A 21,540-nucleotide genomic window follows, 5' to 3' on the forward strand; every position below is an offset into this window, starting at 1 on the left:
GAAACTATAGACGCCGGAAGGCATACCATAGGCGTGACTTGCATCTGGACTTGTGTATGCACCGTCTCTTCTGTAAATTCCACTGCATTCCCCTCCTCATCAGTGCTTTGGCACTTCACTATTAGGTCTGAAGGACTGGTGGCCTGTCCTTCCAGATCCTCGTCTGAGTCCTCTTCCTGCAGTAGGTGAGCTGGGGGCAACCTTTGCACCCTACTGGGAGACGTAAAGTCTGGTGTTATTGGTTTTTTCTTCGATGGTGGGATGGTAGACTGCTGAATGGCAGCTGTCGACAGAGAAATCAGCTCTGATTGCTTCCATGGAGTCGACGATGATGTCGTCGACTGAATATCCATCGTCGTCGTTGGTGCCCTCGTCGACGGTACCTTCGTCAACGGTGCACTCGTCGACGGTGTCCTCATCGTCGTCGATGTCTTAGTCGACGGCACGCTCGTCGGCGTCGACTGCTTTGGCTTTGTCGTCGACATTGATGTAGTTGACGAAATCTTTATCGTCGTCGATGGCTTTTTAACGATGATAATCGACGACACAGGCTTACCCGCCGTCGACGATGGAGTTGTCGTCGTCGTCTAGGAGAAGGCTGACGACGCCGTCGTCGTCGAAACATAGACTGGAGACACAGTCTTCTTCTGCGCTGAGGAAAGCGTCGACGAAATAGTCGACGGCGCTGGCTTCCTGAAGGCAGGAACATCCTTGTCAGACGTTGTGGATTTTGCCTCTGAAGACTTTCTGACAGTCTTTTTAGGAGGAACGTCTGTAGGGCTAGGGGAAGTAACCCTTGGCCTCTTCAAGGATAATTTAGAGGAAACAGAAGCTATCTCACCGTCCTTTGAAGACTCCAGGTTGTCTCTGGTTTTCAGCCTGTTCAGCAAGAGTAGTAGTCGTTCTTTGTCTTTTAGAGTCTTTGTAGAGAAGATTCTACAAACTCTACATTCTTTTGGTGTATGGTCCGGATAAAGACAGTAGAAGCAGGTTTCATGCTTGTTATCAATATGGAGCCTCTTCTTACCACAAGAAGAGCAAGCTCTGAAGAGACCCTTCTTGTGTTGATCAGCCATGGTAGAACTATGAACAAAATATCCAGTTTCTGTGAAGAAAAGAGTTTAAACAAGGAAACCTGAGGGGAACTCAGGTGGAGACTCCCTAGCACAACGTGCGGTAGAAAATCTGAGAGACTGAGGCGCCTGACAGGAAGGTTCTAGAGGGAGGTGATAGCTGATTGGCTACCTTCTGGAGTTTGGTCTTTTTTACAAAAGGACATAGATAGGCTACTAAGGTGAGGCCCTTAGGCCTATGTTTCTCTATATATGTCTATAGGACATTACTTTTCTATGTACCGGAGGCTCCCGTCTGGACGACGGGGAATGATTCAGGCATGTGAATCTATGAAAGACACCCATAATACTGGATAACAGAATCGTTTCCATCGATCTGGTGAAACCACAAACATGTGGCGGATAATAAATAGCAGGCCCAGTGGACTACCAAGAAATAGCAGAAGACCAAACTTTGCTACAATCCAAGAGGTTCAAACTGAAAGACTAATCACATTCGATAAACCTGCAGTAAATAAAAAGGGACTATGCAACAAAAGCCATGGAACTTGTGCCTCTTGAAACCCAAATTGCAACAATTCGTGATGATACACCAATCTACAACGATGTAGCATCAGAATGTACAAATGTAACAAAAGAAAATGCAAAGATCAATGGAAATCCGGAAGCGATCCACCAATTGACAGAACTGCATCTGGCTATTTTATCAACTTTGATGACTTTCGCGATGATCCAAGTGAACAGGGAGACAAGCCAGCAACAAAAACTTTTCAAAGAAAAATCACAGCCAACCCAATACCTGGGGGTATTGCATGGGACAGAACCGACTATGATATATATGGCCCGATTGAAATCTTAAAGTATCTACACCAGTTTAAGATTTCCTTAAGTGATTTTGTGATACCAAGTTCTTTTTCTGATGATTGGGATTTTAAAAATATTAATAATATGATGTCAGATTTAGTAATGTCAGCTAAATTTACAGAACATGATTATTTACAGGGTTCATCAAATTATGAAGAATTATACTGTTACAATCACTATGGTTATCACTATTTGCATAAATCTGCACAACCTAGAAATGTTTTTACTTACAATCAATGGTAACATTGTCCAACTCCTCCAAAAGGAAGCTCGAAGACATTTTTTGAGAAATTTACATAATTCGCAGGGTTTAACAACAGTGATCCAGAAACGTTTTATTTTAAAATGTTAAATAAGACAGGATTGAAAACAATGTTGACAAATACTAAACTGATTTATTCTGAAAAATTTTATGACAAAATGTCTACATTTGGTTTTGAATTTTGGAAAAACCACATTGAAACAAAAACCATCTGGTGAACAAAAGACTGGCAGGTACAAGGTCTAGAATCATTATTTATAGCCTGCATGATCCCAGAAAAAATAATATTCCTGAATGATACCATTCAACAAACTACTTGTCTTGGTTTAGCTAAGATAAAAGACTTAAATAAACTGTCTATTCCGAAGCCCATACCTGATGGCAATAGTACTACGGATGTGGAAATAGACGTATCCCATATTTTTCACCAAAACAGAACAAATCCTGATTGGAAAAAATGGTTGATCTGGCCCACAGACACAAACAACTGCATAGCTGCCAAGTTTTTAGTTTGCTAATGTGTGACATTTTCATAAATTCGGTGCAATTATGAGTGACATTTCAACGACTATGAGTGACACTTTCTTGTGAGCAAATCCAAGTAGTGAAGACGATGGAAATATATAAATATCATAAATGACACTCATTTGAGAAACTAAAAAACTCTAAGATGTTAAAACTTCTGCAAAGCACCAGAAATGGAAGGGCACTAACTTCGGAGGATGGCCTATAGTGATAAATGAATGCCAAATTGACAGTATGATGTAACTGGTTTAATATTGAAGTAAAAGAGCCAGTGAAGAAGTGCACAACAGCAACAGACCCTGGACTGCTGCACACTGACATTGCAGGGATAGCCTTGAAGTGACTCGCACACTACAGCTCTCGACTCTTCCCAGGCCAGCCCAGCCCTGCTCTCTGAAGGTCCTACAGTGCTGCTTAATGGTAATGGGGCTGTCTACTGACAGGCAGCCTTCCTGTAGTAGTGTCTTAGTGTCTCTGTCCCATGGGACATGTGAGAGATGCAATCAGGGCCTCTTCTCCAGACTGTGACAAGCGTACATGACAGGAGAATTTCACTGGTAAGAGTGAAGTTCAGACCCGTCTGACCTGCTGATTATGTCCAGTTGGGTTGAAGCGGGCGGTTACAATTGCATAAAACATCCTTCACCGAGCCCACCAACAGAAAATGAACATCACAGCACACCAACAATGTAAGTGTCATGCATAAGGACAACGGGAAATGCAAAGTAAGATGTTTTCATGTAAATTCACACAATGGTGGTAATGAAAAGTGATGACATGACAAAACCAGTTGCATGAATATTCATTGCACAGGCCTAATAAGACGTTAATCATCATCGTAGGCTACTGTTTAATCAAAGTCGCTAGTCAATTGTACAGAAAGTCACACAAAGTTTTAGTTTACCAACAACATAACCCAACACTTTGTAAAGAGAATAATAAATCTTATTGCAGTCAGATTTCTGGCTTACCTGGCTGGAAAGTGGCGTTCAAACTGCTAATGACACTGTCTGTGCGTCCTTGGCACATGGTAGGCCAGTGTTGTGTACCTGTCAGGCAGTCATTCGCTTACAATCCCAGTGTCCTCTCTAGACTTCACCCCAGGGTCCGACTCTGTCCATGCAGGCCCGGTCTGTGCTGTTTCACTGCCACCCGCACCCTCCAGGGCCTCCCGGGACTGACTGTCTCTGCTGCCTCGGGGTTTCTAGACTTAAGCTCTCTCAGATGGTGCCGGCCTTTCTTTCTCTGGATCCGGGGGATGAAAGGCGATCACGGACATTGAGAAGGTTCGCTGTACATTATTACTTGGATTTGTGGGCAGAAGAAGATGAGGACTCGGGCCGATTATGTAAAATTGAAGAGGGACCGAGTTTCTCTTACTTTGGAAGCGAGGGGGGCAGGTTGCGGGAAACAAGCAGAGTTGATTGTATTCTCTGTTAATTGTTTCCCTATTATTTTGGGTAATTGTTGTTGGTTCTTGGTAGCTAACCACAGCTAGTGACTGGGCTCTGGTTTCCCACAAATGAGCGAGGAGGCCGAGGGCGATGACTGTCATGATTCAAAGCCGCCTGCGACCTCGGGATGCATATCGGTGAGTGAAATTAAATGATTCACTCGGGGTCTTGGCTGACCGCTGGTCTGGCACGCATGAAATGCAGCACACTGGGGGTTTTATTGCGGCGCTGCGCACTGCAGACAGTGACAGCAGTGCACCCAAGGCTTGTCGAGATTGAGTACCCCGCCGCTTCTGCCTCACTTGACTGCCTCTTCCTCCGGACGTGAGGACAGTGGACACTAGTATGGGTCACACATCCGGATTATGTGCCCCCATGGTGTGCACCAGTAGCAACCACTGCTGAGGGCAGACACAAATCGCCCCCCCTCCCTCCGCCACCATCGGTAATTGACAAAAGTTTGTCAAAGACTCATGGCGCCGAAGGAATTAATATGCAGCAGCCTGGTCGGGCAGACATTTGTTACATTGTAGCTCTCAGCCACTCCAGAGCTGAGAGCATACAATCTTTAACTATTTACCGGCTCTGCTTCTCCGAGATGTGCTGCCAGCAGCTGCTTGCTGCTGGCAGCAGGTCTCGGAGCAGCAGAGCCGGCGCACAGGTGCCCATGAGCCGCCAGTGGCACACATTAGCTGGCGAGTGTCAGTGGCATCAAATGCGTGACAATGCATTTCAGTGCGGTCTAGCAGAACACCACACTGAAATGCGTGTGTGCCACACCTGAAGCGTGATACTTGGCAGGCATGCAACTGTCAAGATAGATTCCTGAACAAAAGACAGGGGTTCAAAATGACCAGGCCGGATCCAAGATATTCCCAGACACAACATCCAGGGATAGTTACAACACACAGTGTAGGTAAATTATGCCTTGAGTGGCTACAGAAATCCACACTGGCTGAAATTAAGCAACACTTGACTTTACTTAAAGAAGGTGCTGAAGTGCGAGATTTCATAATGGGACCTCACAAATAGCGTCAAAACCGTTTCAGAGCGGCCGGTATATACGCTGCATACAACGAAGCTTGGAAAGTAATGCAAATTGAAACAGCAGAAAAAATACGAGAAATTGATCGTATACATTTGGAAAAATCACTTTCTGTTGTGGACAATGGGTTAACAACTGTCTTTCAGAATATATTCACTGGACAGTATTGTATCATCTGCCTTTGATATAATAGAGCAAGACTTTCTAATGTTACAACATGGTCAGTCCCAATTACGTTCTATTGTACGGCTTGGCTGGGCGTTGCAAAACCTACGTTCAGGCTACGTGCCATGGCGTCTAATCAACATAACGTCATTATTTTCTATCTTTAACCTTACTGATAAACAAATCAGTTTGGCACAAAAAGGAGCAGATTATACGATTCTGAGCATTGAAAAACGAGAGATTACCATTGACAATGTCAGAGAGACCTGTCATTGAATGGATAATACACGGAACAATTACAATTCCAATAACAACTTTCCAGTTTAAATATTGCCCAGAATATATACCAGCAGGCCAGTATGAAAGGTTGGGTAAAGGATACATCAAATCAACCTGGGATTTACCTTACACACACACAAATGTTATAGTGAAGGTAAAAAGGAGGTATTCCTTAGTGGCAATAATTGTAAAAAACACTAAGCGGTACACTTCTGTGTCAAGGTATTAACTTCAATGGAGCCTGCGAAGGGTCTTCAAATAACCTTTCATGTCACCTGCAAGGCACTCCAGCAACACAGATAGAACCATTCTTCAGACAACTCTCCAACGGTAGCTACGTTGTAATAACTGACCCTAGCTGTTGTGGAATGGTGCCAGGAGAATGCTATCTCGTAACTGTTACATCCAGGGTCGTTTGCTGTATGCAAGTATTGTATCCATACAGCAACCCAGACATGGAGGCGGCAATATGGCCTTATGTGAATATCTCTTCTATTCGAATTTGTTACTTTAAGCAGAATGAAGTCTATTCTTTTACAGACAACTGTGCCTTTGACCTCATCCAAAGAAATGTATGATCTGCAAGTTGCAAGGACAGCGGCAGAGATACATACCCTTTCATAAAAAAATGTCCCCGTGCATTTCGCAGAAATGTTAAGTCAAATTTTAAACATGTCTGATACCAGTGGCATCGCACATGTATTTAAGGCAATTTCTTCGGGACTGTTAACACCATTTGAAACATTTCTGGGCATCTTCCCGAATTTTGTCCATTCTGTCTCTGGCGGCCTACCTTTAATTTTGGGACTTGTAGCAGGAATTTTATTTTTGTTCCTTCTGCTCCGATATGGCAAGCCAATCCACAGACAAGACTCCGGCAACGATGGAAGAAACAATCCTAGCAATGCGATACAGCGACCGTATCACTAAGGTCCTAGGATTGGCCCGGCTAAGAGATCCGAGTACAACTTGGTTTCTTTCATTCAGACCAATCTGGCAGGATTGCATCTTACCTGTGCTTCGATGTCTGCTATGCGGAGAAGAATGCGTGTTGGACGTCTGTCTTACACTACCATCAGCAGTACCAATGGGTATCGATACTTTGCTTTGTCCTGTAACAACTCATGCACCGTGTTGTCCCCAGAGGCTACCTATTCTGATGCCGGCATTCGTTGAGACTTCACCACTACGAGTAGGTGGCGGTGAAGTACGAGAGGAAAGCAGCACTAAACAGGTACAACCTTCTGTGAGCATTGCTGATCCAAATATCGATGATAGTAATCACGCACAGAACTGCACAGTTTCAGTATTTTCAAACTTGGTCGAACTTTCACCTTATATTGTAGACCAAATTTTTTGCTAGCCAGTCTGATATGATGTTCTCCCCTGAACAACGAGAATAACTTTTAAAAACAACAAGCACACAGCGTTCCCTGAACTCTGAATTTGGCCATCAGTTCTGTTAAACAAAGCAACTGAAAACATTTGGAACTATTTCTTCCCCTGAAGGCGAAATTATTTTTCTTTCACATCAAAAATATTTTCCATTTTTTTCGGCACATGGTACTCTGCTTAAAGTACAACTATTCTTAGAGAACAGAGCTTCTATTTTTAGAGACACTATTTTACCTCAGCCTCTAGCACTTGTACAGTATCGTATAAATATGTGATGAAATGGTCTCGACCTTCTCTTCTGTATACATAGCCATTTCATGTGTAATTTTCGCAATTCGTTCAGCTAATATATATGCATTTAACTGAATGATAATCTTGCTTGAAAAAACACAGTACCAATACTCATTTTTCGTGTAAAAACCATACACCATTTCAAATGCAATTATGTATGTTGGGGTGGATTGGAAAGCACACATGCATCGTATGTTTAATACTACTTATTTTTATTAATGATCGACATTAATACGTGGAGTGGGTGTTGTATTTCTATCTAGGACCCTAATTCGATATTCCCGATTCATGCCCTTATGTGGTTATAATAAATAGTATCCTTATAAATGCATAAGAATCATATCCATATTTAGTAATAGCCCATGCAGTCCAAAGCACGGCAAGGCTACTCCCATAGACTCCTAGAAAGCACAACGCGTTCTTTAAACAAACCAAACCTCCAGCAGCCCGGGAATTCCCCCTGCTTTTGTTTTGATTTGCACAAGAACTCCTGGAGTCCAGAAAGAACTGTTAGTTCTTAGTGACGTCTTATGTCCAACCTTACGTCAAACCCGGCACCTTTCAGGTATAAATATATCAACTTTGCCTTAAGCAAACACACGGTGGTGGGGAGCAGAGCGACGTTCTACTTGTCCGAGAGCCCAGCTGTTGCCAGAGCCGAAGGAAGACATCCCTCCCTCTTTGACACGCTGGAGAAGCTGCCTTTTCTCACGCCGAGAAATCCAGCTCCGGTGTTCCCAAGTCACCCTCGCGGGTTGCTGGGAGATCGAGTCCTGAGAAGCGAGATACAAGACCTCCTTCATTCTATAACCAAGGTACGGAGCTGATTAAAACCGTAGAGAATTCTTGATTCCGATACTTGGCAAAAAAAACTAACTTAACTTAAAACTGCAACTTACTTACTCCTTCCCACGTATTAGGCTTAGGTCAGGTACACCGGGGTAGGCGTATCTTAGAAGCATCAGTTGAGTTAGTTAGTCAATGTTTTTATGTATGTACATATTTTATCAATTTTAAAGTATCATATGGCTAAGAAACCATATCAATGCTTTTACAGTATTATTTCATAATACTACTTTTACTGTATGCACTTTACTTGATGATAAGTATTGCAATTGTGGCAATTCATTTCTCTTGCATGAGAAAGAAGACTGCTCAATAAAATAACACCTTTTATTGAAAACGCCCGTCTATTTCTCTGCACTCTGATGAAATTAAGCATGCACGATTGACTGAGTGAAATAGCGGTCTATTGTTTTCACACAACTCTAGAGATACACTCTTTATTCTGAGGGAGCAAAGTTGTTATGCTTATGCGGTTGTCAGAAACCAATCCCTTCTTGTCTAAATCAGGACGGTTAACCCTTTCCTGAACATTCGAGAAAGTTTCTAGTGACCTCTGAGCTAGCTGGCAAAACTAATTAAGTCTAACATAGTCAGTAGAGACCTAGATGACCTACGTCTACACTGCTGTTTATGTTATTCCAATGCGCAGAGCCTATTGGGAATATAGGAACTACACTACAAACTCAGTGAGGAGAGCATCTTCTTACCATACTGTTCGCACCTCTTGGATTCCCAATCGGGAGGAGCCGTCGGGAACGCGGTCTGGGAGTTACAGGCCTGTATGACCAGGCTCTCAGGAGTGGGATGGGTGGACAGGAAGCAAGGGTCGCCCAGAGCCGGGCGGTTGCGTCTGGCCAGGGGGACCTGTAGCGGGCCTGGACCAGGTGCCCAGAAGAACGTCAGACAAGGCCTCATTAAACAGCTACAGAGGCTCCGAAGAGCTTGCTTGCGGTTTAAGGACCTCAGTGAGGAGGTTAGTCCTCACGGCCGCGACGGGGAATTCAAGGGATAAGGCCTTGGCCGCCCACGTCAACACCACACTATAGACAACCCCCTCCTCCAAAGCCACGGTAGGAGGGGAGACAATCCCAGTGTCTGGCGAAGTGTCCAAACCACTGGCATAACCTTGCTCACTTGACCAGTCCTGATAAGACTGGCACTCATGTGCCAGAGGGTCCTCAGACCCCCTCCCAATCCGCCTCGCAACCCATCTCCTGGTACACAGGGTAAAATGATGGGGCCGGATCATAGAAGAAAAAAAGTCTTCTCTCGATGTCGAATGGGGCATCGAACGGCGCCGCTCCAGCATCGGAACAGGGTCGAGGGGTGGGGGAGAACCGGGGAAGACGTCGTCCGTGGACAGCGCCGGGGGCGAAACCCTAGGGGCCAGCGAGGTCGTAAGGTCGACCGGCGACGACCCGGATCCGGAACCAGATCCAGCAGGGCCCTGCGGCATCGGGACCTGAAGTCGCCATCGGTGCCGGGGCTGAAGCACCCTACGGCTCTGGGGCCGAAGCACCCGGCCCGCTTGGGCTCCCAGTCGGGACCACTTGGCCTGAAGGCGACGCGGAACCCGACAGAGGAGTGAGCGACCTCATGGCCGTGAGGAAGGCGTCGATCTCCTCCGGCGTCGTGTTCTGCCCAGGGACTGGCGGGTATGGAGCTGGCCGCGACCCGTTGGGGGAATGGGGGGGTGGGTGGAGTCAGAAGAGCGATGCCGCTTCTTCGACTTCTTGTGCCTCTTATCGAAGGACTTGGAGCTCGAGGAGTGGAGTCGACTCTCCAAACCGTGATGACTCCAGCCCCGTGACCGGTCCCTCGACCTCCTTCCGGACTGGGACCTCAAACGGCGTGGGACGACTGCCGGAGCTCGAGGCGCTTGCGGGACCGCTCCCGCCTAGCCTTTGACATCAAGACCCGGCAGTCTAGGCACGACTTGTCATCGTGGTCGGGCCCTAGGCAATGTAGACACCGGCGATGGGGGTCCGTAATCGACATCAGTCGGTTGCAGTCGACGCAGGGCTTGAACCCGGGCATCCCTACTGGCACCGTCGGAGTCGTTCGACTTCGAAGAAAGATCAAAAATGATCAAAAAAGTTTAGTCAAAAATTGACTAAGGGTACCACTTTTTCCGGATGGGACCTTGCTGGCGCGGAAAAAAGAAGAACTAACGTCAGCACGCAAGGGCGGCGTCTAAGTACTCCGGAAACGTCATCCCGGCGCCAACGACGGATGCGGAGCCGCAGACGACCCGCAAGGGTACTGCTACGCAAACGTTTGCGGATCCAGTCTGACGTCGGGGGATATTCTAAGGTAAGGAACCTAATACTAACCTGTTTCATTCAGATATGGCTGCGACTGGGCTAGTTCTAATAACATGCTCATCAGGAATCACCTCCGCAAATGGATGTCGAGGGGGTCCAAAAGACATGAGTAATCTTCCCCAGCAAAGATGCTGCATTTTGGAACCAGTCTGCCAAAATGCTTCCAAAATTTTTCTTTCCCAACTGCTTCCCTTTCTGACCGCACTGTAGGAAACACACTGGGGGTTTGCTTTGCACACGAGGACTACCTAACTAGACTACACAGGAAGGCTGGTCAGCGGACGCTGGTCTTGACTGCTGCATCACAAGGCAATTAACTACTGGTGCTGAAGTGGACTTTTCCCATGCAGCTATGACTGGATCCATTAGCTCATCATTAAATGATATTAAGGTCTCAGAAGAAGCAGGTGAAGGAAGCAAGACCTATCAAAAGTTTGGACTTTGCTTCTACAGCAGGCCGAAGACTCCAGAGAGTCTGCCACTTTTCACAGCACCTCCTCAGGTGCAGCCAGCTATGAGGGACACTTCATCTCAGAAGACATACCTAAAGAGCTTGTGCTTAGCAGATCTAAGAAGTCTGTTGACTGTCAAAAGAGTAGTGAGCTAGTTGGCTACCTCGCTGCTGTCAACAGTGCCATGTTTTATGATGGCAAGCAAATACACTGGCTTAGAAACAAGCTTGTGCGCAGAATGTCAATAAATGTTGCTGGAAGCATCTCCACCACCCCCCAAATTTTTCCTCTTTTACTATCATTTAGGCTTCCCTTATACATATATGTATGACATCCCTACATTTTAATAGGGGCTTGAAAAGACACCACCTTCAGGCAGGAGTAAAGTATTCATTCCTACAACAGCACGGACAGTCAGGCAGCAACTCCCACCCTTATAATTCCCCTCACACATCCATCTCTCAACATTCTACCCAACCATTCCATGCCCTACATTCTAACCAAGTACAACCTAACACATCCCCTTCTTTATAACACAATAGAATACAACAAAACAATCATTTGTATATATATCCCTGCAATAAAAAGAAACAAATTTGTCTTGGACATAAACATGTCGCCCAACATGCTATACTCTATTGAACACCAAAATGATAAGTAAACAGAGATATGACAAAGAACACTGATAACACCAAAAATAGTTGTCATTACATAATCTTTAATTTTGAAGGCAAAAGCTTCCTTTGTGGAGGGCATAACTTTCTCTTCTGTGAAAACAGGGGAGGTACAGATCCTCAACGGGAATGGATGAATCATTGGATTTTCCAGGGGTCTGATCTTTGACTGGAATGGACTGAGCACTGGACTTTTCTGGCCCCAATCTTTCATGAACAAACCCCACTTTAGCTCTTGGCACCACAACCACCATACTTTTGTTCCATTCTTTGCCATTTTCAAGGACCACAACCTGGTCTTTTACTTGTTAAGCTAAGAGAGGAGCAGAAATTTGGAATGAGGTTTTTGTACATGTCAAGGAATTTTTATCCTTGCATAATCGCCCACTTCTACACTTAACTTTTCATTTGACCGTCCGCATCTGTACCACGTCTCTCTTGCACACTCCACCTTACATCTAGCACATTCTTCACTTTATTCATGTCCAAACACTTCCCACCCTTATTCAAGTTTGATCCAGCAATTCTGCCCCTTAATAGGGAATACAATTCCGGTCCTAATGTGAGGAGTAGTTCTCATTGCGCATTACATATCTTTAAATAATTTCCTTGAAGATAAACCATTTACCAAAGCCAATTGTAATTTATCTTTAATAATTCGGTTAACCCTCCCAACAAGACCGCTGCTGTGGGATGTTATAATGAAGTTTTATTGTGCGTGACACTATTCTTCTCCAAAAGGCTCATTCAAAGTTTATTTATTTGCATAGTTATTTAATATAAACCTGTCAATAATTCAAATGGTTAAAAACTTTACACAATTAGAATTCTTGAGTGTAAAAACATCAATGTCCTCTGTTTTTGTTAGCCACCTTGGGATCCATCCATGTGGCTTACAGAGGAAGAATATTTTAAGATATTCCTTATTTTCGGTTTATAAAGTGTGTTTAAATAATGCAAAGAAGATCTCAATTGAGTCAGGTTATAAAGTGCATGTGACTTTACTAAAATTTGAGCTGGCTTTACTCCTTCACTGGCCCATTGACCCTAAGCTCCTTTAAAAAAGGTTTTAGGAATGGTAGATCCTGGCAGGCTGTTACTGCCTACATTTACGTATGCAAAACAATTTTCACCAGAGGTTTGTGGTATGTACGTGAAATGAACCATCTACCCCACACAAAATTCTTGAAAAGTTGAACACCCCACCATAAACCTAACGCTTACTTTTCAACTGTGGAGTATGTGGACTCAGCTGCTAGATACAAATTCAATAACTTCTTTCTTGCCACAGTTCCTTCACTGCATTAGTACTGCCCCAAACTACAACTACTGGTGTCAGTACTAACCAGACAGATATCCCGAGTATCAAAGGCTTCAGGAGGATGAGCAGAAACTATGTCCTTTTTTATATATCATCAGAAACTTCCTCACACTTGCTAACCCAATCATAACTAGCATTCCCTTTCCGCTAACACAAAGTTTTACAGCGAAATGTTTAACAAATGTAGCACCGTATTCAATTACACTAAGGAGCGATTTAAGCTGATCCTTATCTTTGGGCGTAGAAGCTTCCTCAATTGCTTTTAGAATCTTCATGTTAGGCTCCGCACCATCACCAGACACATGATGACCTGAATAATCTATTCCATTTTGACGAAACGTACACTTGTCCTTCTTTAAGATTAAGCTAGTTTTTTTTTAGAATTCCTGACACTTTCCTCAGTCTTTCATTGTGCTCACATTCATCATTACCATAAATTAGAATATCATCCTGAAAACATGCTAACCCTGGAATGCCTTTGAAAAGAATGCTCATTAGCCTTTGGAACACTGTGGATGCAAATGTCAAACCAAAAAGCACACACTTACACTGATAAGCCTATTTTGGTGAAACACACAAACTCACACAACTCTACCTGATGGTGTGCCGCTGACCTGAAGCAAACATTACAGTCCCCTTAAGAGTAGTCATAAGTTCATTTTTGTTAGGAAGTGGCGGAGTATCAAACCAAATGTTTGAATTCAAATAGCACACATCTACGCATAGCCTCAATTCCAATTGTGCACGTCTACACATAGCCTCAAGGTATTGTCAGACTTGCATGCAAGTAAACAAAGGGGCTCAATGATCCTAAAGTCGCAATATTTGTCCAATTCAGACTTTACCTCCTTCCTTAAATTATTGGGTCCCTGGCATACTTGGAGTACCACTGGTTCAGCATGTTCACTCAGCACAATAACCACCCTCTTCAACACCTATATGACCCTCCTCGCCATCGTCAGATTCCACGTCACTCAGGCCCTCGTCACTAGCCGCCTCAACTACAGCAACACTCTACGCTGGCATCTCCGCCAAGCTCCTCATACGACTCCAGACCATACAGAATGTCAGACTCATCCTGGACCTCTCCAAAAGGACCCACATCACCCCCCACCTTGGACACTTCCACTGGCTCCCCATCCAGAGAAGATGCCAGTTCAGAGCTTCACTCACGCCTAAAAAGCCCTACCGACCAAGGACTGCCTACATCAACCATCAACTGAATTTCCATCGCCCCACAAGAAACCTATGCTCCACGGAGCTAGCCCATGAGATCACCCCCCCGCATCTGCCACAACAGAGGCAACTCCTTCTCCTACATTGCCACCAAGATCTGGAACGACCTGCTCCTCAATCTACAAACAACACCCACCCTGCAGGAGTTCAGAAAAAACTTCAAACCTTGGCTTTTCAATTGAGACGTCGCACCCTCAGTGCCCAGATACGACAAGGGGTGATAATGCTGCGCTATAAAAATGCTTTGATTTTACAATATGGTGTTGAAACCCTTTCAATTTCCCAAGATATCAGTTAGAAGTTCTGGATACATACATACATACATACATACCCAACCGGAAGTCATCAACAGTGCATACTTGACTATTTTACAATTGAAGAAGTCGTTGTTTCAACAAACCCATTTTAGGATGATTAGGATCAAGAAACATGCCAAGATCTCCTTGTACATTCTATCTCAAGAGATCTGAACCCTCCTTAGCAACATACATAATCTTTTTGATTGTTTTGACATCAAAACTCAGAGTGAATTCAAACCAACTGGCCAAAAACCTCCACCATCTTTCCACCATAAGCAAAAATCTCAAAGCAGGAATCTTTAAGGCTTGGACTAAATTTAGGAAAGTCAGACTCGCCAATCAAAGTGAAAGGCTAACCAGAATCGGCAATCACCCTCACATTGGCATCATCAATAATTACAGCACAAAAAGGGTGTTTTCTTCTTGTGACAGTGGCCATAGAAGCAAATTGAATTATACCATCGCGATCACAGGATTACGTTATTATAATCTCACACAACACCTTCATTTCACCTTCATTCACAATGGAATTACCACAACCTTTTTTGACTTTTACACCACTTACACTCTCTAGAAAAGTGACTTTTTTCCCACACTTGAAACAAGCTGCGCTGACAGCAGGTTAACTTTTTGCGGTGCTCACATGGGATTTGAAATAACATCTGAATCATAACACGTCCACCTTGTCACACATTACAGCCTTCGCATTGCGATTATTATAGGAACAGGGTTTATTTCCATCAGATTGTCAAATTATCTGCAAATAAAAATCCAGTCAATGTGGCTCACTTCCCTGGTAGTTGTCCCCCACGCTCATTTCCTTCACACACTGCTCTGAATTTTCTATGCTTCTGGCAATAGCCAGTGCTGCTACAAAACTTGGATCCTCAGTTGATAGCAACCGCTCCAGGAATTTCTGGTTAGTCTTCTCGATCAATTGACTGTGTTTAATCCCATCCCTGAGGTCTTTGCAAGTCCACGTAGCAACCAAGGCACATAACCCTGCCACGATTCTCATTGATGGGCTCTCCCAGCACTTAAGATCGCTGTAGAAATGTACGTTGCTCCAGCAATACGCTTTTTCTTGGATTAAAGATACGATAAAAGCATACTCATCAATAACTTCACTGCCATCCTCATCTTCCCCAGCCACCACTGCTACCCTTTCTAGATGAAGAGTTTTAAGAATGTTTCTACCCTCAGTACCCACATGGTATAATAATGAAGACTTTTTCTTTTTAGCTGAGAAAGTTTCACTATCTATGGCCTGTAAGACTCGAAAGCTTCATGCCACTGTTACCACTTTATTGGTGGGGTATGAGATGCAGCAAGAAAACGGGTGATGCAGCTATTCTATCCACATTTCAATGCTATGAATGTCAATATTCCGGAATGGTAAATGAGTTGTGCTTAAAGGTAAAAAACTTGCCTATATGCATAGTGCCTAACTTGAATCCTCAGATTAAACATGTAGTTGCTGCATAGATAACAGAAGCTAATAAAGATAAGGTGTGCCTGTCACCATGTAGTGGCTCTACAGACAATTACAATAAAGAAATACAAGGAGTGTCAGCATAATGAACATAATTTGGCCACAGGTCATGTACAAAGTAGCCACCAAAATTGTAAAAACACAGTGTTTCTAAAGGGGATGAGTCACTTTCTTCCCAATTCAACGATAGATATCCAAAGCCATCCAAACGTTGTTTCTTAAATAATCAATATGGACGCTAAAGATGTAAAAAAAAGTATTTTTATAGCTTAATTTCCATTCTAAATCTAAAATAAGCAACTGTATGACGATTGCACTAAGACGTGTGTTTTCAAGGGAATTGGAGCTTGTTTTGGGGCAGAGCAAATCAGCATGACCACAAAACAAAAAGCCCCGAGATTCCTAAAATGCCACTTCAACAACACTGGCAGGGCAGTACCGGCAGGTGCTGAACACTGTAACCAGGGCTGCTCACCTGAAGTCAAGGAGCAGGGCCACAGGGCAACTCCCTTTGTCTTAAGGCAAACCCACCAGGAAGATACAGGAACGTCAATGTGGCTGAAACACACGGCGGATCGCTCTTAACTGTTTGCTCGTTGTCACTGAAAAGATGTAAATTTCAGGTGGGAGTAAAGCATTTATTTGGCCGACAGTCAGGCAGGCACTGCCACCCTTGGAATCCTCCTCACATATCCCTATTTCAACCTTCTACCCAACCAATCTGTACCCAACACTCTAACCAAGTACAACCCAACAGGGCTTCTCCAAAGAATGTGCTCTTGGTGCGGTCCCAGGAAGTGCCAAGCCTCATCAGCAGGACTTCGAGTCTGTGGAGCTGCAGCCGGTGCTGGCATGAGCTTTGGCGACACAGCTTGGAAGTCAATCTGTGAGGGCCGCTACATGACTCCGGAAGCATTCCAAAAGTAAACAATGGGATATAAGGAGCCAGGAACCCAAACAGTGCCTCTATATGTCCCATGGGCCCAAAAGCATGCCAGGAAGGACCAAAGCCTTACACTCGGAGTAGCATGTTCTGAAGGCTAGTAATTATAGAAAGGAAAGACGTATAAGCAGGTTTTAGCTGGTGCAAATTATATTGTATTTGAAATACTACAGCATGTGGATGACACAGCCCGATTTTGGAGGAAAATGGTGGAAGTGTCCTTCTCAGAGCTCAGCATGAGGAGATGTTCAAGCAGGTCACCTCACTCTTTGAATGCCCATTCATGCAAAAAGGATAGAAGCACATTAAGGTGAGGTCTCTAAAAGAAGCTGAAACTGAGCCCAGGAGGTTTCATTATGGCGGTGAAGTGAACTCTGAGGGTCCAGAGGTTGGGGCTAGGGGGTGGGGGGGTGGTGGGGGGGGGGGGGGGGGAGTTAATCTTAGGAAGCTGAAATTGTGGAGGTCTAGAGGATTGCTCTCCATCCTTAATTTTCCTCTAATGCAGTTGTGAAGGAACACTAGTGTTCAGAATTTTCATGGAGGGTCTTCTTAAGGAGGTGATGTACTCTGAGAAAGCAGAGACTGGATTGTTTCTTTTTGCACCTGTTTGGGCCTGGCAGCGCTCCTCCCTGTCAAAAGACAGGTCCTTTACTGGTTTTCAGTCACAGCCTTTGCAGCTTCAAGGACTTTGTCTGCCCTAGACACACTCTAAAGATACATGGGGAAGCTATAGATTTGTGTGTAGATATATATAGAGGCAGGAAAATCATATTGTTTAACATTTGCGGTGTTTGTTTTCCTTAGAAACGGTGTCAGCACAAGATGCAGACTATGTGGATCAATTAATTATTTTGTGCCTTATAGCAGTCCAGGAGTTCCATTTCCCCTGACATTTCATCATCAGACGAGACTTGGAAGTCTCGGAGACCATCTCGGCCAGCTCACAATTTAAGGTACACCCTGAGACATTCAGAAGTAGCAGGAGAATGCTGCTTTACAGCTCCAGTATTCATAGGGTAATAGAGCTAACTGCACCAACATCAACCATGTCATTCTCCACCCCCAGACCAGTCGGGACCCAAACTGTTTGGAACATTTGGCCAGACCACTCATATTTGAACTTTCATGCGCATGTGACTCGGATAGTGAATTGGTGTGAACTCTCATGCGCCAACATTGTTTTGTGGTTGAGCGTGATAGGCATTAAATTAATCTGTGCATAATTCAAACTATGTATTGTCAGTAATAAGTCCCAGAAAGATTCTACCCCCATTTTGGGACAGTTCCTTTTGGCAAAATGGAATACAGTTTAACTTTTGTTTTCACTAGTTTGTGCAGTAAACAAACCAACCATATGGGGCACGTTAAAACAAACTGCAGCTTGCAGGATATTCTCATGCTTGGGTTCTCTTTTATTCAAGGAATTAAGACAAGATTCTTTGGAAGCGCAGAATATTCTTGGGGTGCCTTGTGAGCTGGCATGCACACTTTCAGGTACAATTACAAGAATCACTGCCCTTAAAAATCACATGTATGTATGTGGCTATTACAAATCTATGTCACAAAGATTAAGCAATTTCCTTATTAATCTTGAAGCTTGAGTAACTTAATGTCAGTAACAGTTGCACTCGAAAGCAAAATTATTAGGAATATAGTGTTAAATAATGGAAGGTCTAAGTGGTTGCTTTTACTGCGGATAAACACTTTCTTGGGAAAAACTTCATAGCTGTGATTCAATGTGTCTTTGTTTCAAGTGGATGCGTCTTATTCTGATCTATATTTTACAGTTTTTATTTTCATTTGCTTGTTCATGACAACTTTGCCTGAGGTCACTCCTCCTTCCACCACGTTAAATGATTCACAAAGGACTTAATGGCCATGCTGCTTCTGCAATTTGTAGATGTGAGCAGGCCACATCCCATCCCTACAGTCTGACCAACTCCCCTACCTTTCTAGCTTGACATTCTCTTTGCTCACTCCCCACTTACCACTTACCACAGCCAAGGGTGACACGTAGGGTTTTACTCCAACAGCTTTTTAACCAATCTCTCCGGTCACTAAGTAATCACACCTTGCTTCCCTCGCTTTGATCAAGTCTCCTCTTATGTTCCATACTTCCCAACTGAAATTTGGGGTACATGTACCACCCTGGAAAAAGTTAAAATCATCTCCATTGATAAGTGAAGGGGATTTCTATGGGCTAAACAGGCATCCAGGTCAGTTATACATGAACTGAAACTGAGGACTATGACTGAAGTAAAATCTTATCATTAAACTTAGGTTTCCCACTGAGTTAGACACACAAGGTCAGATTACATACTGTTCCAATGTCACTGTAGTATAGAACAAAACTTAAAAAATAAAGTTCAAGTAACATCAGAACACATGGATATTCAAAGGCCTTCATCTGGCATTATATTTATCGGAACATTTGCATCAATGTAGTTCTGTTCAAAACATTGGTACTCACTGGTTTATTTAAATGATGGCCCACAGAATCCGCTAATGTTCCAATAGCATCGTAAAGAATTAGAAGGTTTTTATGTTGATATTTACTAAAGGCAAACACCAGTGTATCAAGAATATAAGCAAGATAGGGGACAAGCTCAGTACAAGCTTCTTCTTCCAACGTAGCAAAGGCACTACAAAGAAAAATGAATGGAAAAAAGTTACTAGTAATTTAAAACAATCTACTTTCCTCACACAAAATGGTTTGAGAAATGATGGAGAGCTCTAATAAACTCACAGTATAATTCAGTTGAATAATCAGTTTACCACACATTCTTTTTGATATTCATTGGAATACACTCAATCATATTTTTTTCTATGGCCAACATGTTATAAGGAGTTTATTTTTTATAATCAACTTTATTGATAATAAACGAAATAATATTCTGATACACTTGGCATTTCCTGCAAATTCAATTGCCCAAACGTAATTTCCCATTCATTCTATCGTTAATGTGACCATGACTTGGGTCCCAGAGTCGTATTTGCCTAAAAGGGGCCTCTTTAGTTCACAAGGCCCAGCCACTTGCCCTAGACATGCTTTTATTTGGCCGGACAACCTCTTGCATCATATACTGGCTTCTCTTGCAGGGCATCCCAGTCAAGAGACTGTAGGGGCGACAGGGTCTTTTCAGGCGGCAGCTATGTCTCTTTTGGCCACCATGGTGGCCACCCCCAGGGATGCTCTGTCTGCATGTGAGCCACCCAACTCCTCCATGACTCCCAAGATTAGGGACAGGGGGCTCAGGGGGACTTCCCACCCTCAGTGTAGTACTTACCTCACTTGCCACTGCAGTCCAGTAGTGAGTGAGTGTAGTACAGGACCAAACCATATGCTAAAGGTCTGCTGGTTCTGTCACAAGTCTTGGGCAACTGGGGGCTGGGAGAATGCCTGCACGGTATAATCGTACGGGTGAGGTAAACACAGTGCAGGTAAAACATTTGTATTAACGGAAGCTTGGCTGAAACAGTGATCACTTGAGGGGCCATGAGGGAGTCTCTCCAGTCCTCCTCTCCCAGGGGACCCAGACATTGTTCCCTCCGGTCTCTCAGGCACCCCACTGCAGTGGTTCACCAGATAGCGATATATTTGAGATATCCCTCCTTTCTCTAAATTTCCCATAAGGACTTTGGCTTCCACTGGACTAAATTCTGGAGGTGTGGTACCTGCGGGGACATGGAGGGTGATGGTGTACTGGAGCTGCAGGTATTTGTAGAATTGAGTGGAATGAAGATAGTAAAGGAGCTGCAAGTCCTGAAAAGAGCCTATGTGACCCCCAACAAGGCATCCCCTAGGCGTGTGATCCAGATTAGATCCCATCTTCGAAACCCTTCCAGTGCCGCCACCTCCCCCAGCCAGTTGCCATGTCATGTCATAGGGGTGTCTGTAGTGTAAGTTTTGTGTCACATTGTGTGAATCGTAATGCCGACCGCCATGCCAGGAGAGCTGTTGGAGTCACTGCCAGAAGAGCCTGAGGTACCAGTGAGCCGTAAAGCATTGCCTGCATCCGGGAGAACCCCAACTCTGCAAGCTCCAATTGATACGCCGGTTCGGTCCATCCGCCAGAGAACCAGTCGTATATCACAGGAGGCAGGTGGCTTTATAATACAAGAAGAGATTTGTCATTCCCATCCCCCATTCTATGTGGCTCGTTGGCAGTGAGTAAGCTGCCATGCATGGTCTGGAGTTTCCCCAGAGAAAAGCTGTGGTTATTTGATCTAGTTCCTGAAACCACCTTCGTGGGAGGTGGAGCAGGAGGTTTTTGATTATGTAGCGAAATCGAGGAAGCACCATCATATTGAACAGGGGTATCTTTCCCAAGGGACTCAAGGGAAGAGATTGCCACCTGCGAAGGTCCTCCTTCATTCTCTTGACCAGGGGGGTGGTGTTAAGTGACCAAGTGAGTTCTTGGAGGAGTGCCACCCATAATCCTAGGTATTAAGAGGTAAGGTGATACGTGGAGTGGTACCAGAGTTAATTTGGCTGGATTTAGATGTAGGCCTGATGTAGCTCCGAATAACTAGAGGATACAGAGGCATTGGGGGACGGATCTTACCAGATGCGCAAGGAAAATTATGAAGTCATCAGGGT

At 44.2% G+C, this 21,540-nt stretch overlaps 1 protein-coding gene across 1 annotated transcript in view; it reads right to left on the reverse strand.

Moving 5' to 3' along the window:
- The window catches only part of TNPO1 (transportin 1), a 1,561,564-nt gene that overhangs the window by 498,470 nt on the left and 1,041,554 nt on the right, over nucleotides 1–21,540 (reverse strand). The window contains exon 13 of the mRNA XM_086960799.1: nucleotides 19,411–19,582. Within this exon, the coding sequence (XP_086816925.1) occupies nucleotides 19,411–19,582 (172 nt within the window). The remainder of the gene's footprint in view (nucleotides 1–19,410; nucleotides 19,583–21,540) is intronic.

Source organism: Lissotriton vulgaris, chromosome 3_1, assembly GCF_964263255.1.
Source record: "Lissotriton vulgaris chromosome 3_1, aLisVul1.2, whole genome shotgun sequence".
Classification (NCBI taxonomy): Eukaryota; Metazoa; Chordata; class Amphibia; order Caudata; family Salamandridae; genus Lissotriton; species Lissotriton vulgaris.